The 26903-nt window shown below is 41.2% G+C and overlaps 1 protein-coding gene across 2 annotated transcripts in view; it reads left to right on the forward strand.

Moving 5' to 3' along the window:
- The window catches only part of SAP25 (Sin3A associated protein 25), a 1501590-nt gene that overhangs the window by 818851 nt on the left and 655836 nt on the right, over window positions 1-26903 (forward strand). For both annotated transcript variants that reach the window (XM_044077299.1, XM_044077298.1), the window contains one exon: window positions 4418-4556. In XM_044077299.1, coding sequence (XP_043933234.1) covers window positions 4418-4556 — 139 coding nt within the window. The remainder of the gene's footprint in view (window positions 1-4417; window positions 4557-26903) is intronic.

The raw sequence follows: 26903 nt of genomic DNA on the forward strand, positions 1-26903 counted from the left end.
AATGTGGTTATCAAAGGTGAGACCACTGTCTACCTGTGTCCCTAAGTGTCTCTTATCACACTTTTGGTGTTTAGTGTACTGCCACCTATGTGGTAATTCATGGGTACATGTTTTTTCCCAAAGAGGATAAGTATACATTTCTTGGCATTGAGCTTAAGCCCATGGCTCTGGCACCAAGCATCTGTTTCTGTAAGGCCCTTTTGTAGAATATCTACATCATTTGGGGATTCAGTAATGGCTCCCAGTTTGCAGTCATCTGCGAACTTTGTTAGCCAGAGTCCCTCAGTGTTGGCCTGTACTTCAGAGAAGTAGATGCCAAACAATAGTGGTTCCAGGCCTGAACCCTGAGGTACTCCACTTGTCACTTGTCTGGAGCTGAATTTGGAGTCGGCTACTTTTACAGTGTGGGTTCTCTCAGCAAGCCAGTTGGCAACCCAAGTAACGCAGGGATTAGTGCCCAACTTAGTACGTTTATCTATGATTCCAGAGTGGGGGATGGTGTCGAAGGCTTTGGTGAGGTCCAGATAGGCTGTGTGGACTGCCTTACCCTCGTCCACAGCTCTGGAGACTGATTCGAAGAAGTCAGTCAGGTTCAGGAGGCAAGATCGGCCCGTCACGAAACCAAACTGGGTGGTGTGCCAATGTCTTTGTTTATAAGTTCCATGATAATACGTTAATACGTTCCATGGCCTTGCAGATTGGGCTCGTCAGACTGATGGGGCGGTAGTTCCCAGGATCCAGGGTGGATCCCCCCTTGTGGAGTGGGATAACTGTAGCTGTGCGCCACTCAGTGGGCACAAAGCCTGAGGTTAGGTTATGATTAAACATGACACTTAGGTGAGGTGCCAGTTCATTTTGTAGTTCATGTAGTACACAGCCCAGGATGTCGTCTGGTCCCATGGATGCTGTATTCTTAGCTTTGGAAAGTGCATTTTTTACCTATGTGGACGTTATTACCGGAATTTGGCAATCTTTCGGTATTGAGATGGGCTCTTTAGGGGTTGAGAGGGGGATGAAGTTGGCACTAAATCGATCTGCTAGGATATTGGCAATATCCTTGGGATCCGTATATTTAATGCCATTCTGTTGTAGCTCATAGCAGATCTGCGCATTGCCATTTAGATTCTTGACATAGCTATAGAATGCCTTGTGGTTGTCTTTGGAATCTTTGGCAATTTTATTTTCGTAACTAGCTTTGGAGAATTTTATGAGGGATCTCAGCTTCTTACTGAGGCTGGTGACGGAGTTTTTTGCATCCTGGGATTTTCCTCTTTTCTGCAACAGTTTCTTCCTTTTGTTGTAAAGTTTGTTTATGGCAGGGGACCACCAGATTGGCTTCCTTTTTTTGGAGGAGAGCATCTTGGTTCTATTTGGGATGGCACAATTCATGCACGAGTGGATGTGCTCATACAGTGCCTTAGTGTAAGATTCAGCAGTCGAACTTTCAGTTCCCGTCTGCATGGGTGTCATGAAGTTTGTCACTTTTGACTTGAATAGCATGAAGTTGTCTTTGGAGAAGTTTTTTATGGAGGTTTCCTTACTGGGGGTGGGGGTGGGGGAGGGATGTGGATATCAAGCATGATTAGCTTATGGTCAGACCTGACCAACGAGGGGGTGACCATAGGTGTAGAGCATCGATTTCCCATGTTGGTAATGACCAGGTCTAGGATATTGGAGCCCCTGGTGGGAATATGGATTAGTTGATCCAGGGCATTGGAATTTATGAATTCCAAGAACCGTTGGGCAAAGGTGTTGGTACATGAGTAGTTTTCCCAGTTAATGGCAGGGTAGTTGAAATCACTCAGTATTAGGGTGTTTGGTTTTATCTTAATATTTTCCAGTATGTTTGGAAAGGTGTAGTGAGTATCTTGGGGCATGGTGGGGGATCTGTAGCAAGCTAAAATTAGTATTGCAGTCTTACCTAGTGTTAGTTGCACCTGGAGAATTTCAGACGCATTATGTTGGGCAACTAGCCTGGTGGTGTGAATATCCTTGGTGAATATGGACACTCCTCCACCTTTAGTGTTTCGGTCCTGATTTGGTGGCCGAAAGGTGTGGTAAGAGTTGTGGCCTGGTATTGCAAGGGTGCTCTCTGAAGCCTTGAACCAGGTCTCAGTTACTGCACAAATATCGATGTTCTCCATTTTTAGGAGTGCCTCAAGCGAGTACATTTTGAGGTTTAGACTTCTAGCACTGAGTAGCATTACCTTCAGATTTTGCATGCTTGTACCTGTTACGGTGGTGGTTTTGTCCTTTGAACTTTGTCTGAAAAAGGTGCTATAGGGGTGGCAAGAGCCTTAGCCAGTAACCTGAATTCCAGGGGTGACAGGTGCAGACCATCTCTGGCAAAGCATCATGGTCTGTCGCCCATGTCGTCCCAGGCAGACAGATACTTGATCCCCTTTGGATGACACCAGAAGCTTAGCCAATTGTTGAAGTCAATCATTTTGTCCTTATACTGTGGTATCATTCTGGGCAAGGGCAGGATGCTACTCATGGCTAGGGTCATACCTGCCTGGGCTACATGATCTGAAAGCTGTTCCATGTCACTTTTCATGTAGTCCAGGGAGGTATGTCTCAAGTCATTCACTCCAACTTGGACAATGACAGAGTCATAGTTGTACTTGTTGTGGAGTGACTTGAGTGCATGCATTATGTTGCAGATCTTGGCACCCAACAGGCAGCTGACTGTAATTTTCTCCTTGTTCAGCCTGGTGAGTGGGACATTAGTGTGCCTGACTATAGAGTCACCTATGACTAAAGTGCTGGATACGTTGTCTTGCCTTAGGGGCTGTTGGGGGGAACACTGGTGTTGTGAGCTATGTGACACCTTGGTTGTGATTAGTGTTTGTGTTTCAGCTTCGGAGGTCCTTGTTTCTTGTGCAGGTTACTGTTAAGGGCCTCCACATATGAAGGTTTAGTGTTGCTATGTGTTGCTTGAGATGTAGTGTGTGTGTTAACCTTATGCTCTTGACTGTCTGGCACAATCTTTGGTGGAGAGAGCTTTGCTTCCAGTTTGGCTATGTAAGTGCATCTCTTGCAGGTTGTAGTGTTGGGTGATAGGAGGAGAGGGTTGTCTGTGTACATGAGGCAATTGCTGCATTGCCCCAGTATGCCCAGATTCACCAGGTGGACAGGAGAAATCACTGGAAGCTGACCCTTGGACATGCCTGCGTTTGGTGCTTTTTTTTGTAAAGTCCAAGAGCTGTTTTCCTTACCTTAGTAAGGTACTTTGCAATTATAGGCTGTTTAGTGCCTACGATTAATTTCTCCTTATTTACAAGGAGAGTTGAGTGTTTGTATCAGTTTAAGGCTTCCTAGTGCTTTCCAGCAGGTTTTAGAACAAGTGCTAGTCACAGGTATGCTTAAAGGTAAGATGAAAAAAAATGGTTTATCTTAAACACTGCAGTGAGCCTACAGGAGTTAGTTAAAAAGTTAAGTTTTTAGTGGAGAATCACTGTTTTTAAAACAGCAAGATAGACTGAAAGGTGGTGGTCACGTTTGTATTCTGGTACTATGGAATACAGTAGGATGGCCAATAAATTTAAATATTTGAAGGGGAGTGATTTCTCAAAATGATAATTTTGCGCTTACTCACACAAGCCAGTAAAAGCAGAGAGGAAATGAGATATATTGTCATATTAACATAAGGGGCAGGCAGCTAGAAAGACAGTGGTGTTTAAGACCACAACAGTAACTGGGTGAGAGGGTCGGGAAAAAATCTCTGCCTGACTCACAAGAGAGAGAGCGGTGGTCTCTTTTCAAGTTTTAATATACAGTTAAAAGCAGAATGCAAGTAAAACACAAGGTAAAGAAAACAAAACGCAGTATTCAAAATAGAAAAAGGCAATAAAGTAATACAAAATACAACAAATAAAAAGCAAGCTAACCTTTCCCTCACAGCAAAGTGTAGCAGGCTGGGTGAGCCTTTCTAGTAAAGCTCTGAAATGTTTTATTTTACCCCTTAAATAGAAATAGAAGATTTAGTTCCTAGCTCGACCCCCTCAGTTCACAGATGATTAACCTTAACTGATCTGTTCTATCTTATGTGTGAGTCCTTAATTGATCTGTTCTGATTTCTGCCTGACTCACAAGAGACAGAGCTGTGGTCCCTTTTCAAGGTTTAATGTGCGGTTAAAAGCAGAATATAAGTAAGACTTTATTTTCTTAGTGCTTTAGGCTTCAACCTCCCTTTTCTGGGTAAGAAAGCTGTGATTTTTGGCACATCGTACATCCCTCCTATACCAGCATGCGCTTTCATACTTAAGGTAGACATATGGTGCATATGGACAGTGCCCTTTGGCAGGATATGTCTTGTGTAGCTATTTTGAACATCTCATGTTACATAGTTAACTTACAAAACTGTACTTCCCGTAGTACCTATTAAAATAGTGAAGTAAATTATTTTTCTTTTCAGGTGGGATATTCAAGTGCTGTGGGCGCCTTCTGTACACGGACTGTGTCTCATCCCTCATTCTATCCTTATTATACTGCACTTTCTGCACCAAGATCACCCAGTAGCACTGAGCAAGAAGTCACAAGGAGAACCCAAGCAGGTATCATGTCAGCATGCTTTACAACCTAAATACCACTCTTTCTTTCTTGGTGTGAGCCATATTCTTCATAATGTTTTCATTTATTTTCCTGTGTTATATATCTCTGATGTATGTAAAGATGCATGCAGTACATGTTTTATCCCGTAGTATGGGATACCACTAAACCTGTGTCCACACAGTCATGTGTCACATATTTCGCACATGCATGTTAAAGTGTACAACATATATTCTGCAAGTTTGGCACAACACAACCCTTTCTTGCAGTCAGTCTGCTTCTTTCCAACAGAATGATGCATTAGACATCTGCTTTGTCCCTGCCAGCTGCTGTCACATATTCGCACACCCTGTCTTGTGTGAGATAGAAGTGTAGTATAATTCAGTGCTGTGAAAGATAATGTACCACTTCTGTCACTTACCACAGGCAAATGTGCCAAGTACCTTCCGTAATGTATTATGTATGTAGAACCTCATGTCATAAATTCTCCCAGATAACAAAATGCTCTACATTTTTTACTGACTCCTTGAGATATGACATACTTCACACACACACACACACACACACATATATATATATATATATATATATATATATATATATATATATATATATATATATATCATTAGAATAAAAACGTCACATACTTTTCATTTTTTATAATATCACAAAACTTGCAGCCAGGTACTAGATAGTATCATGTTTAGTGTCAAGTCTCATAGCATGGTATGCCACCTGCCTACCAACCCACATTGTTAATCAAGGCACACTTGCCACATTTAAGTAGCCTATGTACTGGCCTACCACGTGAAACATAATGTTTATTTTATTTTAGTTAAGACTTTATTGACCAGGTTAGTCCTATTAGGACTGTGGTCACTTTTGAGGGGAAACCACAGGTGTTGTAGTGGCACTTATTGGATGGTTTGTGACTTAACTTTGTAAGCTAACAAACATTTGTTAATCGGACCATCCCGGTTAACAAATGTAAAATAAATAAAATAAAATAAATAAGCTGTTTTCGTGACTTTTATTCACCTGGGACATTCCCCAAATCTCTTCAGCATTAGAAATGATATAAGAGATTTGGTGGTGGTGGTGGAATGATGTAAAAAATAAAAATGGGTGGTTTTGCTTGTTGTATATCAAGTAAAGAAAAAAGGAAAGGAATAGATGCAGTATGGGGGGAGGGCAAATTGTCTGATTAGTAGTAAATGAGACATGATCTGGAATAAGAATTCTTATAAAAATGAAGAAGTAAACATTATATATGTAACAATAGTGGTACCAGGAAGGGTAGTGATATGTAATATGAGAATGAGAAAAAAATGGATAATATTAATAGTGATTTATATGTATACTGATCTGACTGAGAGAAAACAGTTGTTGGAAGATATTTTTTTAAAATATTGAGTTAGTAAATGTATCAGTAGTGATGGTAGGCGATTATAACTGTAACCTGAGGAAAGAAAATGGAAAAATAACAGAATACCAAGAATTTAAGAGAATTAATAAAATGTAGAGATGTAAAAATAGGAAAGAATAAAAAATGGACATATAAAAGAATAATTTTTAAGACCAAAATTGATTATATAATTTACTGTAAAGGCATGAAAGAAGTAATGGGAGTACTGATTGCAGAGTTTTCAGATTATAGAGCAGTAGGGGCTAGATTACGGGAAGACAGCGAAATAAAGGCAAGAAAAGGGATTACCTGTAGAATTTATAAAAAGAAGAAGAAACAGTAAGAGAGAGAAATATTATTTCTTTCTTTCTTTATTTATTTAATTCCAGTTTGATTACCAGGGAAGTCCACTGGGCCCAAAGAGCCCATTTTCAGTGGAGGCCCGGGGAGATAAGCTCCATGAAGCAGATTACAGTAAAGATAGCAGTCTAATAAAAATAAAAGTAAAGTACAAACACATATCATATAATACAAAGCATGAGCAATATTTCCCATAGTGGAAAAATATCGTGCAGATATATTTTAACAAATTCACACAGTTAAAGTCAAAAGCTATTTACAGTATTTACAGGGAAAGATCATATGACAATGAGACCATTTTAAAAACTGGTCATACTAGTGGGTAATGTATAAGCAGAAGTACAAAATATTTTCCAGAATTATGAAAGAGATAGAAAAATGAAGTGACACAATAAGGGAAATAGAAAAACTGAAAAGAATAGAGAAAAGGTAAAAAAAAAAAAAAAGTTCTGCTAAATAGGTAAAAAGAAAAGGAAGTAAGACTGATAGCATGCAAAATAGAGAAAGCAAGCCTTTGATAAAGCCACAGTGGTGCAGTGGTTTACGTTGTGCCTCACAGTAAGAGGTTCTCTGGTTCAGTTCTCGGCTGGGGTGCCTTCTGTGTGGAATCTGCATGTCCGCCCTGCATTCGTGCAGGTTTCCTCCCACATTACAAAGACATGCATCTGGAGCTTTTCTCTCGGCCCTCTGCTGAAAATCGTCTCCTTCCAAGTAGGACTTTCCTGGTAACAAATGTTAAATAAATAAATTAACTAAATTAATAAAGTGAGCCACAGGGCAATGTGGCAGGTTTTAGGGGTATATATCATGGGAGAAATGTTATATGTTGGCACTGACAAAATGGCAGGAGTCAGAGTTTGACATGGCAGAGTTGAAGATGTTAAGATTTGCACTGGGTGTGATGAGGATGGACAGGATTAGGAATAAGTATATTAGAGAGTCAGCCCAGGTTGGAAGGTTTGGAGACAAAGCCAGAGAGGCAAGATTACGTTGGTCTGGACATGTGCTGAGGAGGGATGCAGAGTATATTGGAAAAAGATGCTAAGGATGAAGCTGCCAGGTAACAGGAAAAGAGGGAGACCTAAGATAAGGTTTATGGATGTGGTGAGAGAGGACAAGCAGGTGGTTGGTGTGACTGAGCAAGATGCAGAGGACAGGAAGAAATGGAAACAGTTGATCTGATGTGACGACCCCTAACGGGAACAGCCGAAAGAAGAAGAAGATATCATGGGAGAAAAATATTATTGTAATAAACAAATGTTATTAAAATTCATGGGCACAAATTATGGCAAATGGATTGGTGGGAAAATAAGTATTAAAGAGAGGAGTAAAACAGGGATGCCCAATGACTTTGTCTTTATTTTTATTAGTAATTAACGCAGTAGTACTGACATGCATGTATGAAATATTGTCAATATGTACGACATTTGCAGATGATTTCGATCTAATAACAAAAAACAAGGGCTGGATAAGTGAGGTTGTAGTAAGGATCAAAAAGCTATTAAACAAAATGAAGTATAAAGGGATTTAGTGAGATAAAATAAATGGGATATGCCACCAGAAGGGAAATAAAGATTTTGTATGTCATTTTGTGAGTCATAAAGTGTAATAAGTCAATGAAGAGAGAGTTGGAACAAATTTTAAAAAATTAGCATGGTAGAAGTTTTTATTTATCATTTCATAAAAAGGCATACATTTTGAATACTTATGCATTAGGGGAAAATAGCATATTTGAGGGCATGTATGTGTGTATGTGTGTGTGTGTGTGTATGTATATATATATATATATATATATATATATATATATATATATATATATATATATATATATATATATATATATAGATGTGTATATAAATGGATTCGCTTTATAATCTCGAAATACTGAAATATCGAATTTCAGTATCTCGAGACTATAAAGCCTAAAACTCACAAACCCGAAAACCAAAACTGAGAACGTCAACAAAACACTACACCACACATACAAACAAAAATACACCTACCTCTCAACACTACAACAAAGCAAAACAACACACATGAACACAACAAAACAAAACAAACCAAACACATACACCTACCCTTCCTATAAGCAGGGGGGCAAACCCCCCCATGTGGGGGGCTGCACCCCCACACCCCTGCTACTTATATACTAACTCCGAGGTCACACTAAACACCAAAAGACAGAAAATCTACCACAACACCTTCTACACCCTCCCTTGCACAAACGCATATCACATACATACAAACACCACCACTCTCAACACTGACACACTCACACTCTTACCTGCCTACCCTAACCCACACCTAAAACTCCCCAACACACTCACATACACACAAACCCACCCCAAAACCCTTAAAAAATATAACACTTAGCTAATGAGCCATCAGTACCGCGGGTTCGACATTTCCAGGTTTGATATTCTGCAGTTTCTCGCAACTGCATATTTGACAATTTGGTATTGACATACTGAAATTCGATGGTTCAGTATTTCGAGATCCCAACGTGAACCCATATATATATATATATATATATATATATATATATATATGTTTGCCACTCAAATGTAAAAAGCCCTATTACAGACTTTTCTTAGCTTAATTTGGGACTCAAGGCTGAAATTGGTGAGAATAGAGGTAATTTTAATAGATTGAAGAATGTTTGAATTGAAAAAACTCTAGTGGTGCATTTAGCATCTATGCATTTATTTTGGGTAATGAGAAAGGTAAAAGGACAAAAAGAAATGATAAGTAAGATGTTATGAAAAATATAAGAATGTTTGGGAAGAAAAAACATTGAAAAAAGGGACATAATGGAAGTAAAATAATATGAGAATAAAATTAAATTATGCCCTGGGATTCAATACCGCCTACACTAAGTGTACACCAAGTATACATTGTTCTGAGTGAAGAGACAACACACACATAACTCACACCTTCTTCCTCCTAATTTTAGTTTTCCTTCTGGATAGTCTTGCAGCTTTAAATATTGACAGGGATTTATAAAGAATACCACAAAGTGTTGGCACTTAGCGTAATCTTTCTGATTGACTAGAAAGCGCAAAAAATGTGATAAGAATGTTCTTGAATACATATCGTGTACACTTAGTATAGGCTTTATTGAATCTGGTCCATGGAAGTGAAAAATAAAATGTTGATGGAAAATGTTAAAAATGGCATACTGTGATTTTAGACATTTTTTGCTGTACCCATGGAAGGAATTTGAAAAAGGAAATGGGAGACAGAAGAAAAAGATTTGAACATCTTTTTGAAGCAGGGGATTGTTTGTGGAGAACTTTATTAGAAAAGTTACTGGTGAAAGGGAATATGAAATATAAGGCAATGGAGGAATGAAAGTGTGTTGATTGCAGTGAGGAAGAAATATCAAAACATTGCTTTTTGGAATGCAAAAATAATACTTTTTGGGAAAAATTTAAAAATGGATTTAGATGTGAAGGATGTAAATGGATTACTATGAATATGATATTATGTGGAAAGGTTGATAAAGTAAAGGAATGTGATTTTGATAACTGACAAAGTGCTGTTTGTTACAATGTGGGTGCCGTCAAAACAAAAGTGTGAGAATTTATTATTTAATAAGATTAGAAGGAAGAGGATGATGGATTTACTGAAATAAGATGTCTGTAGAAGAAAGAGTGGGGGTTATATATTAAAGAATAAAGGAGGTGATATATTAAAGAGTAAAGGAAACAAAATTTAGTTAAGTTCTTTTGTGTTGATAACTTGTAAATAATTTTAAGCATGAATGTAAAATAAGAGAGTATTAATAATTGATATTAAGTTGTTTTATATGGTATAAAATTAATATAAATGTTAGTAAATCACCTATATGTTCTTCAGTAATTAAAATGGGTGTGTCACATATTTCTTGTGCCACTACATAAAGTGCAGTGTATGTCATATTCCATACCACATGTAGTACATGCTTTAAATTTAAATTATAACGTCTACCTGTTTTTTACTTCTGTTGCATAATATACCTGTGCGTTATGTCAGCCCTAACAGGATGCATCATTTGCTACTGTATAGCATGATAGATCACATGTATTCTAATCCAACAGTCTGAGGGGCTGTATGCTTTTACAGCATTGTGTAGCAAATACTTCTAACAAACTGTGCCACCTATTTCCTGCAGAATACTTGTGTCAGCACAGTCTTCCTTCAGTACTCTAAATAATATATATTACATGCCTTGTTCTCCAGTAGTATAGTTTTATATTAGCCTGTCACCAGACATTTGAATTAAAAAGCAAGTAGAACATGTAAAGCTCCCCTTATTGCAGTCATCTGAAATGCATGGTAACAAAATGATGGATGCATTACATTCCCAGCCATAAGGGACACTAAAGAAAGTTGCCCAGAGTGCACCAGAAAGTGAAAGGATAGAGCTTTTAGCTGACTTAGTCTGTAGTTTCAGCCTCATTTGAGATAAGTTTACTTGTTTAATTTTGTAGGGCAAGTTTTCTGACTTTTGATTTAGCTGTTATTATGAAGAACTTATTGGCTTACATTATAGATTTGTTGATACTCACAACTGGGAGTCTGTAATTCATATTCTGGTGTATTGCAAGCTAGTTGAATGCAAAATTATAGTTCTTGTCTTAAATTTGGTGTATTCAATTTCAAATATATTTTAAGATGTAATATTTGAGGTGTTTTACGTGTTTCTGTACTTGGTTCCTTAACTACTGGATTGACTACATCAATTGAGAAATTGTTGCTCTGGTATCAGAAGACCTTCCCAGTGGGTACTCGTAAGATTTCCTGTCCTGCATTCCTCAAATGAGCTCCTTTTTTTCTCATTGGCCCCTACCTTTGAGTTTAGTCATGCCTTTTGTGGTCACCCACCATGAAATTATGCTTCATACCAAGAAAGTATGATTACCATTATGTCCCTGAATTCCTTTTTTTGCTGCTTATACAGTCTGTATTTTTTTTTTTTGTTCTGGCAATTCCAGCCCAGTGCATTCCCTACCTGCACTCAGTCAGCCCATTTATTCTTCCCATATGCAAAAGCCAAGCTTCCCGATTTGGGGAGAGCCCGCATGCCTATTCATTTCCAGTCCATGAACACTTACATCCCAGTCGTTCCCATGTGAGGTAAGAACTGAGTGCTAAGGATTGAGCCAGGCTTCCCAAAGCTTGGGAGATAGCCCAGCTGCGGCTTGGGAGAGAGCATGCCTGCATATTCATTTCCAGTACATGAACATTTACATCCCTTTCATTCCCATGTGAGGTAAGAACTGAGTGCTCAGGAATAGGCCTGATTCACAGTTCTAGTGAAATTCCTCTCTGCCCCTAACTCCTCCCCTCAGGCAGCCTGCCTGGCTTGCAGTGGTTGCCTTTCTCAGTTTGAGGAGACATGTTAGCTTTACCACTTATCTTTCTTTGCCTTAGCAGGATATGTACAGTGAGCAGTGTGAGCCAGCATGGTCTTCTCTGCGGTCGATCATGTGATGGTGAACCAAATGGTTTTGCCAGTGTGGTGAAACCGGCCACCTCCCTTCCCGTCAGATGAGCAAGGTAATGGGCTCCTATTCTCACTTGGCCAATCAAGTGTCTGTGATGCTAAGTGAACACATGTTACTTGGGTCATAGTCACAGCTTCATCTCTCTATACCAGCGGTCCCCAACCACCAGGTTGTGAACCAGTACCGGGCCATGGATCATTTGGTACTGGGCCGCCAGGCATTGAATGAAACAAAAAAGTGAATGTGTGTTTGCATGTTTATGAGTGTGCTTATGTGTCTGTCTGCATGTGTGAGTGAATGCATGCATGAAAGCAGAGTGTATGTATGTGTGAAATAAGAGACTGTGTGTATGAGAGTGAGCAGTGCGATCAATCGAGCTGTTATTTCACACTCGCTAAGCAGCGCTTTTGCTGTTTAGCAAGTGTAAAATAAAAGTCAAGGAAACCAAAAAAAGTTTGTATGTGTATGTTTGTCTGCATGTGTGAGCGAATGCGTGCATGAAAGCAAAAGAGACTGTGTGCATGTGTAAGAGATTGAGAGAGAGTGAGAATAGTCTTGTGTGAGTGACTGCGACTGTGTGTTTGTGAGAGATTGAGAGAGAGAGTGAGAACAATCTTGTGTGAGTGAATGTGACTGTGTGTGATTGAAATCGAGAAAGTGAGAATGATCTTGTGTGAGTGAATGCATGCATGAAAGCAAGACACTGTGTGTGTATGTGTGTGTGCGTGCTTGTGCGCGTGTGTTTGTTTCTGCCTACGTGTGTGAGTGAATGTGTGCATGAAAGCAAAAGAGAGAGAGAGTGTGTGTGTGTGTGTGTGTGTGTGTGTGTGTGTGTGTGTGTGTGTGTGTGTGTGTGTACATGAGCGATCTCGCGTGTTGTGTGTGTGTGTGAGAGAGACAGAGAGAGTGTGAAGAATGACAGTGATCCCTGGCAGCAGCAGCAATGAGGTTTGTGTACCTCTTGACCATACTACTCAACCTCTTGCACAATAAATCTGGACAGAGCCACAAATAACGGGGACCGATTTTAAATATTGCTTTTATAAACATATAAAGTCAACAAAATTGCCATTAGGTTTACATACCTCTTGACCATACCACTCAACATCTCACACAATAAATCTGGACACATATCTCTCAACCTGTTAAAGCACGAAATCTGGACAAAGCCAAAAATAATGAGGGGACAAAGGCCCAAAAATAGGGACACTTCTAAGTACTGCTGTTACAAACTTAGAAAGTAGATAGAAATAGGGGTTTTGCATTAGCATGTATTTTCTGAAGGGTGTGAAGTATGAAACTCAACTGCCTGTCATTATTTTCTGACTTCAACCCTCAATGATCTGTCATTGATTTGCCAAAAGACAATTTTAAGAGAAACAGACCAAAAATATGAGGCAAAAATCTGTACAGTTGAGAGGTATGCTGGACAGAGCCATATATTAGAGACAGATTTTAAATATCGCTGTTATAAACTTAGAAAGTCAGTAAGGATTCCCAGTATCTTTACATACCTCTCAACTATAGTAGATCAATGTTATGATGTTAAGCAGAACGTACACTTTTTTTTCTTTTCAAAAACAGTCCTGAGATAAAGGAATGGTAGCGACGCAGGTATACTGTCTGTTGATTTATTAAAATAAACGACAAGATAACATCAGATTAGCGCTTTCACTCATAGAGCTTCTTCAGATCATACATATCAGAGTACAACTGATGCAAAATATATACTCTACCACTTAGCTCATTAACCTATCGTTTTCAATAACCAATTAGACCTTAAAGTGACCATATATTTAGCTAAAAAATACATATATAAAAATGTTATTAAAACAAACACAATGCATCATATAAAAAGAATATATAAAATATAAATTGTAAAACATAGGTTATCTAAATATATTATCTAAAAAATTCCTACATATATATTCTAATTTATGTGCATATACATCTCAAATCACAAGTTGTGTCCTATTTAATGTTCCTACGCTTCCTAAGTTTAGGTTTTATTGAAGCTCTCTCACTGAGGCCAGAGTCCCTATCTGCTCTTAGCCTAATTATCCAGTTACTCTCTTGACATTCTGTATAATTCCTCACATCTCCTCCTCGCTTACTAGGTGTAATAACCTCCAGAGCTTTAAATAAGAATGTGTGTGCTGGATTACATGTTTTGCTAAAGCATTATGTAGGGACTTCTTCATATGATAAATATGCTCACGTATCCTTTCTTTAAAGGCACGGTTTGTTTTTCCTACATAAAAGGAAGAACAAACTTGACAAACTGCTAAATAGACTAAATGAATAGTCCTACAATCAGCAATAGTCTGTGTGGTAAACTCTCTACATAAATCTGGATGTACAAATCTAGTACTTGTATCAATATAACAATAGTTACATTGCCCGCATGGTTTAGTGCCCCCAATATCCACAACATCGAGCCTCTGTCTAGGATAGCATAACATTCTTTTTAAATTATATCTATTCCTGAAGAAGAAGTGTGGTTTTTCTCCAACAATTTTCTTTAATTGATTGTCCACACATAAAACTGACCAATGTCTAGTGACCAATTCTCTGATATCTGCATAATCTGAAGTGTAAAAAGTGGAAACTTTGACACATGATTGCTTTTTACTTGCTTCATCTTTTTCATAAACATGTGAAGGTCCAAAATATGGTGCTTTAGCAAAACATGTAATCCAGCAGGGGGAAACACACACATTCTTATTTAAAGCTCTGGAGGTTATTTAAAGCTCTGGAGGTTATTACACCTAGTAAGCGAGGAGGAGATGTGAGGAATTATACAGAATGTCAAGAGAGTAACTGGATAATTAGGCTAAGAGCAGATAGGGACTCTGGCCTCAATGAGAGAGCTTCAATAAAACCTAAACTTAGGAAATGTAGGAACATTAAATAGGACGCAACTTGTGTTTTGAGATGTATATGCACATAAATTAGAATATATATGTAGGAATTTTTTAGATAATATATTTAGATAACCTATGTTTTACAATTTATATTTTATATATTCTTTTTATATGATGCATTGTGTTTGTTTTAATAACATTTTTATATATGTATTTTTTAGCTAAATATATGGTCACTTTAAGGTCTAATTGGTTATTGAAAACGATAGGTTAATGAGCTAAGTGGTAGAGTATATATTTTGCATCAGTTGTACTCTGATATGTATGATCTGAAGAAGCTCTATGAGTGAAAGCACTAATCTGATGTTATCTTGTCGTTTATTTTAATAAATGAACAGATAGTATACCTGCGTCGCTACCATTCCTTTATCTCAGGACTGTTTTTGACTTTTATATTCTGGAGTTGGAGCGTTCACCTGGCGTTTGGGCAATAACCTTGTTTGTACTTTTTTTTTTTTTTTGTTAATTATTGCCCATTGCCTTTTTATTGTACTTTGGAGCTTTTCTCCCCGGGTCTTGGCTGAAATGGACTTGTAGTCCATTTGGGCCTCCCCGGTAAACAAATGTCAAATAAATAAATAAGTAAATACCACTGAGCCTCCAGATTTTCTATTGGCATATGCTGAGGGACAGAGCAAAATAAAAGAAAAATCAGGTACTTTCTGCAAAATCAAACAAATAGAAACCTATCTGATTTTCCTTATATGTTTGCACTGTCTCTCATAAATCTCTTTTTTATAGTTAAAAAACAACAGCAACAGAGATTCTGTTTTCTCCATCACTTCTCCTACACTGATGTAGTGTGCAATCATGGGGACATTAAGTCCCATACGCATGTGCAGTACATCAGTATAGGGAAGACAGTGGAAGAAGACTGAAATACCTTTATACAGAATGCATTATTTAAGAAAGGTAAGCAACTTCTTGATTAAGTAATATACTAATAATAATCCACTCCTGTTTGTGGGCATATCAGGATTTACCCACAGTTGGCTTTGTTTAAATCACTTAGGCTTTGCCTTCGTGATCAAGTGGGTATTTTTTTTTTTTTTTTTTTTTAACATCTGTTTATCGAGAAAGTCTGACTTGGAACTAAGCCAGTTTTCATTGGAGGCCTGGGGAGAAGCACATATGTCTTTGTAATGCAGGAAGAAATCCACACAAACACAGGGAGGACATGCAGACTCCGCACAGAAGGTACCCCAGCTAAGAATCGAACCGGAAATCCTTTTGCTGTGAGCTGACAATGCTACCGCTGCACCACTGCACTGTCCATGTTGATATACCCAGACACAGTTATGTGTTATTGTTTAATTATGTAGTTTAGAAGAATTTTGTGAGAAATAAATGCTTTATGGGTGAGAACTAGAACTTGATTTGCAGTACTGAGGATGTATCAGGGTGGCCTGGAAGGGAAAATATAACAAGAGTGTAGATTTATGAAGAAGTGTATGAGAATATTTGGTGTGGAATATGTGAATTTAGTAGCAGGAACTCAGACAGAAATTATGTATTATTCCCCAAGATAACAATAACTGGACTAGACTGGATGGAACAGAAGCATGTGTATTTAATAGAAACCTTTCAGAACTGTTCAGCAACTGTTGTCAGCTTTTGCACAAATGAAAACTAAGGTAAGGAGATACAGTAGTGATGTAAAAATTAGAAACTGGTGCTTTCCTACTTATTTGTAAAAAAAGAACTTAAGGAATAGGTAGTGGGTATGATTAGAGAGTTATTAGGAAAGGTGGAAATTATTTTACAGGGGATAACTGGTGAGTGGAATAAAATGAAAATGGAATTTAAAAGCATGGTAGAGATTGTGAGCCAAATTGGAAAGAATAATAGGAATTATTTAGAAGGTTGACATATTGCAAAAGTATTGCAGAAGAAGGGAAATCTGTGAAAATAAGAAGAAGAAGCACAGAGTGCTAAAGAGAAAATAAGAGAGTATTATGAGAGCATGCAGTGTACCTTATGGAAGGTTTGATTATGTAGTTAGAGCAAGATGAGGTTCAATAAGTGTATAATAAGACAGGAAGAGATATAATAAAAATGGTGATGCGTAACAAACAGGGAGGTCTGCAGGAACAGATGATAGGTTAGTGGACATTTTAAAGTTAGGAGGGAAGAAAGTGATAAACATCTGGAAAATTTTGTTTAACAGTATTTTACAAGGGGAGTGACGTAGCAGCAACGTGCAAGAAATCTTTGGTGAGTGTATTACCCAAAGAGGATAAAGATGCTTAAGATCCAGCTTTAAATAGATATCTTTCAATTTTAAACCATAATTATAAAGTGTTTATACTGGCTAAGTGATTTGAAAAGGTGTTACCAAAGTTCATATTTGTATGAATAAGTGGGGTTTTGTGGAGGGGAGGCAAATATCTAATAACATTAGTAGAAGAATGATAATGTAGAGGGCAGCAGAATGTAAGAAAGCACAACTATTTGTGGGTCTTGATGCAGAAAAAGCATTAAGTAGAGTTAGCTGGGATTAGAGTAGGGTACTGTTAGATAAGGATAGTAAAGCTAATGATATGAAGGGCTGGTGGCAAGAAGTAAGGCTGGAGGGCTCTTCCGTGACATGCTGGGTTTGAATAGAGGAGACAGGCAAGGATGTCCTCTTTACACACTATTATTTGCTTTATATTCAGAGCAATGGGCAAAGAAAATAAGGGATTTGCAAATTCAAGAGTTACAGTTTGTATGGTTCTCAGGAAAATTTAGCTTTGTTTGAGTAGTTACCGTAGTTCTTCCTAGTAGTTGGCTCCTCCCTTTCCCTGTAGCTTGCAATGTGTATTAGGATCCCCTTTCTTCCTCTGTCTGTCTCAGAATACAGTTTTAGACTGGTATCTTGTAGTGTTAAAGGTCATAGTTTCATATATTTTAGAGTTGTCATTTTGTGTGAGTGTGTGTGTGTTTCTCTTTTGTTAATATTGCTAACTTTTGAGATGGATAAGTCTACGGGGTTTAAACAGTTTTCCAAGTGTGAAATTAAAATTCCTCACTAGGATGGCACACAATAGGTGTGTATATTCTCTATGACCTGCTGAACTCAATACCCTTGTAGCAGCTGTGAGGGGTTTAATCCTAGAGCAATACAGGAAAGGAGAAATAAATTGATTTTGAAGGGCCTTTTGCCTGCTTCTTCTCCAAGGGCTCAACCCCTTGCCCAACATGACTCTGAAGCGAAGAAAAGGTGCCTTAAGGAGCCCCGAGTTTCTTCGGAACCACATTCCAAGCCACCAAGGGTTTCAGATCCAACTGCTTCAGCTCCAAGGACTTTGTTGGCGCTGTCAGGTCTAACTGACTTGACGGCTCCGAATGAGCCCTCAATAATGACCATGCCCTCGAATCCTAAGTCTTTGGATCCAAGAAGTTTTATTCAGAGCTGTAGATCCCCAGATCTGCAGTCTTCTTCCAGGTCTCCAGGGAGATCCATTGTTTCAGTGTCTCCAACCCTACCATCTAAGATACTACAGACCTTGAGGCACTCCCATCCATCATCGGTGGCTTACTCCCGGTCTCTCGGAGCCTTTACCTTGATGTGGGCAAAATGGTCAGATCAGTCATCACGGCCCAGATCCAGATGAGGATTCTTCCAACTTTGTCCCCTCGTGGAGTCAAGTCTGCTCCACTTACCTCTTTATCTCCTTCTCCAATCCGAAGGTTTCGGGGTAGGATCAGTGGACCTTTGTTTCCTTGTCTCCAACCATTACCTTGACCACCACTGCTCCATGGTCTTTGATCAGTTTGTGTCCCGGACCTAGGATGTCATGGCCAGGTCCTTGGGGCAAAGTTTGGCTCCGGTGTTCTCAGATCTGTCCCTTCCCCTTGGAGCTTCGGCCCTCAACAGTGCGGGCCTAGTTCTGTCAGGGAGTCGGGGTTCTGGTGGGCTCCCTCCATCTTCCTTGGTGGCTTCGGCTCCAGGGGAGCTCAAGATGATCTCCCTGGGGCCCTCAGTTTTCCAAGTGATAGAAAAGGCATTCTTTGTCAGCAGGAAGCTGGACCCTTTGACTGCTGCTCTGCCCCAGGTGTCCCCCCTTGGATCAGAGCCCCGGATCTACCATTCCTGTCCAGGGTTAGCCCATCTCACAGGACCTCCTATCTGCTCCACCTGAGGTGGTCCATTCCTCTTTTGGCTCTCCCATGAATATCCCACTGAGGAGATGCCACATAAGAGGACATGTAAAAGGAGGCTTGTTGACTTCCGTATGAAGTCCCTCACTGAAGATGTGGATTATGATGACAGAGAGGGGTCTTCCAAATCACCACCGGACGATGTCTCCTTTTCTGACATCCTCGAGATTTTGAACTTTAAAAGGTGGTTGGTCCTCAAAAATCCCCTTTCTGGAGAAATCCATATTTTCAAAGGCCTTCGGGGTGGGACTTTCTACATCTTAGGTTGCCCCCCCGCAGCTGATCCTTTCATAGAACCTGTAGCCCGCCTGGCCCGGAAGGGACTGGACACCATACAACCACTTCCTAAATGACCGGATAAAATCCTTTCACCTCGGGAGGACCACACTTTCTGGAGTAAGGGCATTCCATTTGACACCATGGTGGTGGCAGCTGCTACCAAGAAGGAGCTTGCCCAGCAGACTTCTATTGTCCATCCACCGAACAGGTAGTCCAGAGCAGTGGATGCCTCAGTGACCTTTTCTCTCAGGACTGTCAATTATGTGGCACATTTTGTTCACTGTTAGAGAGACATGGTCAAAGAACTTTCTGATTCTTTGGCAGAGTGCATGCCTAAGGAGGAGTTTGACAAAATTTCACTTCCATAGCGAACTCCTCCATGGGACTTGTTTCCCACTCTGCAGAAGGTTCTTGTAGGACAGCTGGCACCAGTATCGCTATATGTCACCATGCTTGGATGAGGCTGTGTGATTTCGCGGAGCCCATTAAAGTGTCTTTTGTCATTGCCCCCTTTGATGGCTCCTCTCTATTCAGACCATCTGTTAAGAAAACCCTGACCCGCAGTTAGCAAGAGAAAGACCTTGTCTGCCGTGAGGATCAAGTTTTCTACCACTCAACGAGCATATTCCAGGAATCAAACAAGGGCTAAGAAAACCTGGTTTTGCAAGTCTAAAGGTTCTTTCCCTGATCAAAGTGGAGAGTACTCCTCCAGAGGTGCAGAGGAGGACGCTTTAATGGAAGATGCTGCCCTAGAGGCAGAGGGGGGCTCGCAGAACCAAGGCGCAAGGGAACCTTTTTCCGACGAGCAATTTCAGCGCTCCTGAAGCGCTGCCCTACTGTCTTACTCTGGAAGCATTCGGGGGCCGTTTTGCTCTGCACTCAAACACTTGGGCCCAAATTACAGCAAACGTTTGTCTGCAAAACATCTTGTCCAGAGGCTACTACATTCCCTTTTCTCTTTCCCCTCCAAAAACTCAAGAAAGACTCCCTAACTACCCACCCAGTCAGAGGGAGTTGGTGGCTGTTGAGATCAACAAGCTGCTGCAGGAAAGAGTCATCCAAGAGGTCCCCACCGATCAGAGAGGGTCTGAAACTTACTCTCATTTCTTTTTGATGCCAATGAAGACGGGGGAACTACAGTCCATTTTAGACCTAAGCAATCTCAGTTTGTACGTAAAGAAAACCAGGTTCCGGATGGTGACAGTACAGTCCATCCTCCCGTTACTGAGGAAGAATGATTGGATGTGCTCTGTGGACTTCAAGGACGTGTACTATCGCAAAAAAATAGACAGATGCTCCAGATGTCATCTGCACTTCCACTTGGAAGCCAATCACTTCCAATTCAGGGCCCTGCCCTTTGTTCTCACCACAGCCTCCCTGGTGTTTACTAAATGTATGACAGTGGTGGCAGCCCATCTCCGACTGCAAGGGTTCCAAGTATTCCCATATTTAGATAATTAGCTCTTGACTGCCCCCACTCGGCGTCAACTTTGTCAAACCAGGGACTATCTCTACCAAATGTCTCAATTGCTGGTATTACCATAAACTCGGACAAGTCACAACCAACACCATTTCAGTCCTTGGAGTTCATTGGGGTCCAACTGAACACCATTACTCAGATAGTGGCCTTACCTCAACATCACAGCAACACATTGAAAGGTTAGATACAGGCCGTCTTGAATCTACCATTCCCTCCAGCCAAGCTGGTTCTGCGAGCTCTGAGTTTCATGGCAGCCACCATTCTTTTGGTTCCTCTAGCCTGGTACCATATGTGTATTCTCCAGTGGATAATGTCTGTTTAGTGGTCTGTTGTTCTTCATCCCCTGTCTGCACCTATCAAGCTGGCAAACATTTGCAGGTCCCATCTACAGTGTGGATTCACACAGATCTGACGATAAGCAGGCATGTCTCTCTCTTCCTTACCCTTCCGACATTGTGACCACAGATGCTTCACACCTAGGGTGGGGGAGCCATTTTCAGGGGAAGATGGTCCAAGGCACATGGACTCTGGCAGAGACCAGTCTGCATATCGAGATGAGTGGTGTCCTTTTATCGTTGCAAGCCTTCCAGGAAGTTTTCCCTTTAGGGATAATTGTTGTCCATACAGACAACATGTCGGTAGTCTGGTACATCGACAGGCAAGGAGGAACCCATTCATACCCTGTTTGCAGAGAGGCCATGAGTGTTTGGGAATGGACGATCTCTTCAAACTGCTTTCTACTTGCAACACATGTACCAGGGAAATCCAACGTGCTAACAGACAGACTCAGCAGATCTATACTGATGCCTCATGAGAGGTCCCTCAATCAAGTCAGTAGTGGACAGGGTATTCGACCATTGGGATCTTCCCTGCTGCAAACTTTTTGCTTCCCCTTACAACAACAAATGCAGCAGTTACTTGCTCTGATTCCCCCTTCAGGGGATTCCCCGAGGGACGCTGTTATCCACAACTGGCCTCCTGGTCTCCTTTATGCCTATCCTCCTCTTTCTTTGATTCCAAAATTTCTTTAGAAAGCCAAACGGTTGAAGAGCATGGTAACCCTCAATGCCCTCTTTTGGCCTCATCAGGTGTGGTTCTGCTTCCTCTGGTCTCATCTCAGACATCCTCCATGGATGCTGAAACCCAAACCGGACTGCCTTTCTCACTTGACCCTAGGACTTCACCCAGATCTCCACACTCTCAAACTGACTGCATTGTTTCTTCAGTTCTCATGATCGCTAGAGGGCCCAGGTTTTCTTCCCCGATCAAAGCTATCATTTTAGCCTCTCAGAAAGCATCGACCAAGAAGGTTTATAAGAATAAGTGGAAAAGATTTTCTGTCTCCGCTGCCAAAAATTACATCAACCACTTTTTCTGCCCCAATTCCTTCAATTTTGTCTTTACTAGAGTCTTTGTATAACCAGGGCTCTAGTTTTGCGACCATGAATCTTCAGTTGGCAGCCATATCTAACTTCTATTCAGGATTACCTTCTGGAAATGTGGCATCTGCCAGGTTATGTAAAGCCTTCATGAAGGGTGTTTTTCTTCTGAGGCCTCCAATCAAAGACCCCACTCCCCTATGGGACTTGACCCTCATTCTGCAGGTCTTAACTTAAAGCCCCCTTGAACTGGCTAGTGTTTGTGATGTGAAATATTTGACTTGGAAGACCATCCTCCTTGTTGCCCTGACTTCAGCTAAAAGGGTCTCTGAATTGCACACTTTATCTTCTAAACATCTCTACATCATCTTTCACAAAGAAAGGGTTTTCCTACGTACTAATCCTTCCTTCATGTCGAAGGTTGCCACCTCAGCTAATATCAGCCAATACATCCAGGTACCAGTTTTCTTTCTTAACTATTCCAACAAAGGGGAATGCATTCTGTATTCATTAACTGTTCACAGGCAGCTATGTTTCTACCTCCACAGGACTAAGCAATTCAGAAAGTTAGAACAGTTATTTGTCTCCTTTTCCCCTAATCACAAGGGTCTAGCAGTGTCTGAAGTGACAATAACAAGGTGCATTACTAGCTGTATTTATTTTATTTATGATAAGAATGGCGTGAAGTTGACTGGTCCTCCGAAGGCTAATTCCACCAGATCTGTTGCCGCATCTGCGGCCTTTTCCTGTGGAATTCCCATTGATGACATTTGTGCTGCAGCCACTTGGTCCAGTTCTCATACCTTTGTGACTTATTACAGATTAGATGTTGTGTCCAGGAACAGGACTTCCTTTGGTTCATCGGTGCTACAGCATATTCTTCCTTGAGGCCACCCAAGAGATCATATATGTGGGGACTGTAACCCATCAGTGAAGCAGAATGAGGACATCAGACTTTTTAGTTATGTACTTACCATAACTTGGCATGGGCGGCCGCGGTGGTGCAGCGGTTAGCATTGCCGCCTCACAGCAAGAGATTCTCTGGTTCAATCCTCGGCTGGGGTGCCTTCTGTGCGGAGTCTGCATGTCCTCCCTGTGGTCACATGGGTTTCCTCCATGTGCTCCGGTTTCCTCCCACATCCCAAAGACATGCCATAGGTGGATTGGACACTCTAAATTGGCCCTAGGTGTGAGTGTGTGTGTGCCTTCTGTGGAAGGTTGGGCGCCGGGCTGGCAACTCGACACTGTAAAACTCCACTGCCAATCATGAGCAGACAGGTGATCCGCTGTGGCGACCCCTAACCGGGAAAAGCCGAAAGAAGAAGACTTACCATAACTTGGCATCTGTATTGTCCTCTTTTTATTCTGCTTCACCTTCCTGCCCAACCATTCCCCTCCAAGTGAATTGTTTGCTTCCGAGGACCTGGAATAGTCTGTGATGGACCTTGAATCCAGGTTGAGCTCTTGGTTTTTCCTCCTTTCTGTATTTTGTTCATAAGGGGCAGTAAACTCGATCTGAGGAGGTTGGCCTAGGAGTAGAGCATTGTGGGTAGGGGAGGAGCTCGAGCCTGGAAGATTGTCTGTTGCAGATGGCCGAGCCAGATCCGAGGATCGGATCTCAGAACCATCAGTGAAGCAGAATGAGAAGAGAACACAGATGCCAAGTTATGTTAAGTACATAACTAAAAAATCTCCTCCTTCAGAGTCTGTCTGACTCTCTCAGGCAGCCTGTAAGGGGCCTGCTTGATAGGCCTTTGGGAACTTTTATCTACATGGTGCTGCACTAGGTGGGTGCACCCTGGTTTCCCAGTGAACATGCTCCCCAACTCCTGTAACACTGCTTGGATTTCTCAAACTTTGGTAGTGGATAACCACTGGGACATTGCTACCCCTTCAATGGAGGTGTCAGTCTGAGCCTCACTGAGGAGATCAGTCACCAGATCTCCCTTAGACTCTTCCTGCCATCCATTGCAAATACTCAGCACCAGGGCCTCCCTATCTTGATAAGGTTTCATCGTGTTAACATTATACAAGTTGTGCCTGTGTCTCCTGCCTAGCAGTTCTACCTTGTAGTTAATAACATCACTGATCTTCCTTGCCACTTTGAAGGGTCCCTCCCAAGCTGCCTGCAGCTTATTGTGTCTGACAGAAATGAGAACCATCACCTGCTGCCCCACAGTATACTTTCTGTCTCAAGTATTCCTGTCCTACCAGACATTTTTCTGCTGTTGGGCTCCTGCCAGGTTCTCCTGGGCCAAGCCCGTGAGGTCCCTGAGCCTTGTCCTGAGGTTTAGGACATATGCCACTACAGACTTCTTTGGGATTCTCACATCACCCATCCTCTCTTCATAAATCAGATCTAAAGGTCCCCTCACCCTATACACATACAGCAGCTCAAAGGGTAAAACCCTGTGGATTCCTCTCTGTAAGCAAACAGCAAATGGGGCATATATTTGTCCCACTCTCTCAAACTGGTATGCAAATACCCGTAGCATGGTCTTTAGTGTAGAGTTTAACCTCTCCACAAGACCATTTGGGAATAGTAGGGGTGGTGTTTAGGTGCTTCACCCCACAGTGCTTCTACAGACAAGCCAGCAGGTCTGACATGAAATTGGCACCTCTGTCAGTCAGTATTTCTCTTGAGAAACCTACCCTGTTGAAAATCTCTAACAAAGCATTTGCCACCTTCTCTGCCTCAATGGAGGACAGAAACACTGCCTCAGGGTATTTAGTAGTATAATCTTTTACCACCAGGATGTACTTCTTCCCTGTGGAGCATGGGGTACTCAGAGGCCCCACAATATTCATAGCTACTTTCTGAAATGTCTCCTCAATCAAAGGCAAAGGCATCAAAGGAGCTTTGACCGTGTCTCCTGCCTTGCATACTTTTTGGCACAGCTCACAGGTGCTGCAGTACCCTGTTAGATCCCTTGCAATATCAGGCCAATAAAATTTCTGTATAGTACATCTCTTGGTATGCTTTATGCCTCTATGACCTGCAAAAGGAATGCCATGGGCTATGGCCAGAAGTGCCTGATGGTAGCTTTAAGGCACTACCAACTGCTGTATTAGCTCCCCCTCTAGCCCTCCCTCGTGTCCACTCTGTATACAGTAACCCGTTGTTCCAGTATACAGATTCCCCTTCCCCTTCTATTTGAGAATCATGTACTGCCCTAGCTACCGCCCTCAATACACTTAGTGTAGAGTCTGACAGCTGAGCCTTTCTCAGCTGTACTTTTGTGACTTTTCCCAGCTCCCCTTCCACAGGAAGTCTGATATCCTCCGACAGTGGTGCCTCATTGTCAACCTTGGGTACTACCACTCACCTCTGCCCTTGAAGTCACTCTGTCCAAGGGAACACTGGTACCCAACAGCAGCTGTGGCTCACTTCAGGCTCACTGCTGCAAGGTAGCTCCCTCCCTGAAATAGCCACTTCATGAGCCCTGGCTTCAGGTATGAGGTCTGTCTTGGTCTCCCCCAGGCTACCAGTCCTACACACCTGTCTCCAAGCCTAACTGCATGCACACAAGGTACTGCATTATCAAAATCATTCCCTATCAAGACATCTGCAGGGCTATTCTCAAACATACTTACTTGCTTGCTTCCTTTTCCACCCTTCCAGTCAAAGTGAACCCTGGCCAAAGGCATTTGGCATGGGGTCCCTCCTAAAACTCTGAATGGAGTGGACTGCCCAAGCAAGTACTGTTCTTCTTTAACCACTGCAGACTTCACAGTGGTTATATCAGAGGCTGTGTCTCGCTTAGCAGTGGAATGTTTTCCATCCACTAAGGTAGGATATAATCTCTTGTGATACTTTAGTACCCCTGTTGTTTCTAGACAACTTATCACTGGCATACTGTTATTCCCACTTGCTGGTTGTCCCACCTTTTGTTTCCTACCTTTCTCCTTGGACATCTATATGCTACATGGCCCACTGGTTACATTTAAAACATTTAACCCTTTATCCAGGCCATGTACCAGAACTAGTGGCTTCCTCTGTTACTGGTGGACTCTGTCGGGGCAGTTTAGGCTGACCACCATGAGTTCTCTTATATCCATGTGCAGCACTGGGTATCCCTTTCCTGTGTAGTGATGCTCTGCTTGCTAAGTAGAGATCCCCTTGCTTTCCCAGCTCATCTGCAGAGGTACATTCTTGGTCTGCCAACCAGATTCTCATGTCCTCAGGCAAAATGTTAAGGGCTTGTTCCGTCACCAGAAGGTCTGCAAGCCCTTAAAAATTGGTGATATGACACCGGCTCACCCACCTGTGAAAAAAAGTGCTTAACCCAGCTTATATAATCACACACACTTTCATCTGCCTTGTGTCTGTGCTCAATAATTTTTTTTTCTGTGAGCTTCAGGTGTTAACTTAAAGCATTCAAGTAAACATTTCTTGACTTTCTCATAGTTTAAACAGTCAATATCAGACAATTTAGAAACAGCAGTTACAGCTTTACCATGGAGTAAGGGGGTCAGGAAGCATACCCAGAGCCCTTGTGAACATTATACTGTTTACATACTCTCAAATGTATGAATAAAACTATCAAAATTATCACCGTCTGTAAATTGTGGAAGAAACTCACTGACCTTTATTGCTTTTGGGGTTCAGTTATTCCCTTCCCCATTACCTCAATGACCCTGGCGAAGAGTCAGCATCTCTCTCTCATGCTGACACTGCTGCTCATTTTCTTCAGCATCCAAACGCCACAGTCTCTTATTTCCTTTGGCCTCCAAATGCCGCAGTCTCGCTGCTGATTCTAATTCCATATGTTTGGTCTCCAATTCAAATCTCTAACTCCAGATGGAGGAAAAAGGTGAACTGTCCTGCTTCTGAGGTCTGCAAAGTCCCATCACCAGACTGGTTATCCTCCTGGTTGCTGGTCTGTGTTGTAG

This window comes from Protopterus annectens, chromosome 7.part0, assembly GCF_019279795.1.
Source record: "Protopterus annectens isolate FY-2018-M chromosome 7.part0, PAN1.0, whole genome shotgun sequence".
NCBI lineage: Eukaryota > Metazoa > Chordata > Ceratodontiformes > Protopteridae > Protopterus > Protopterus annectens.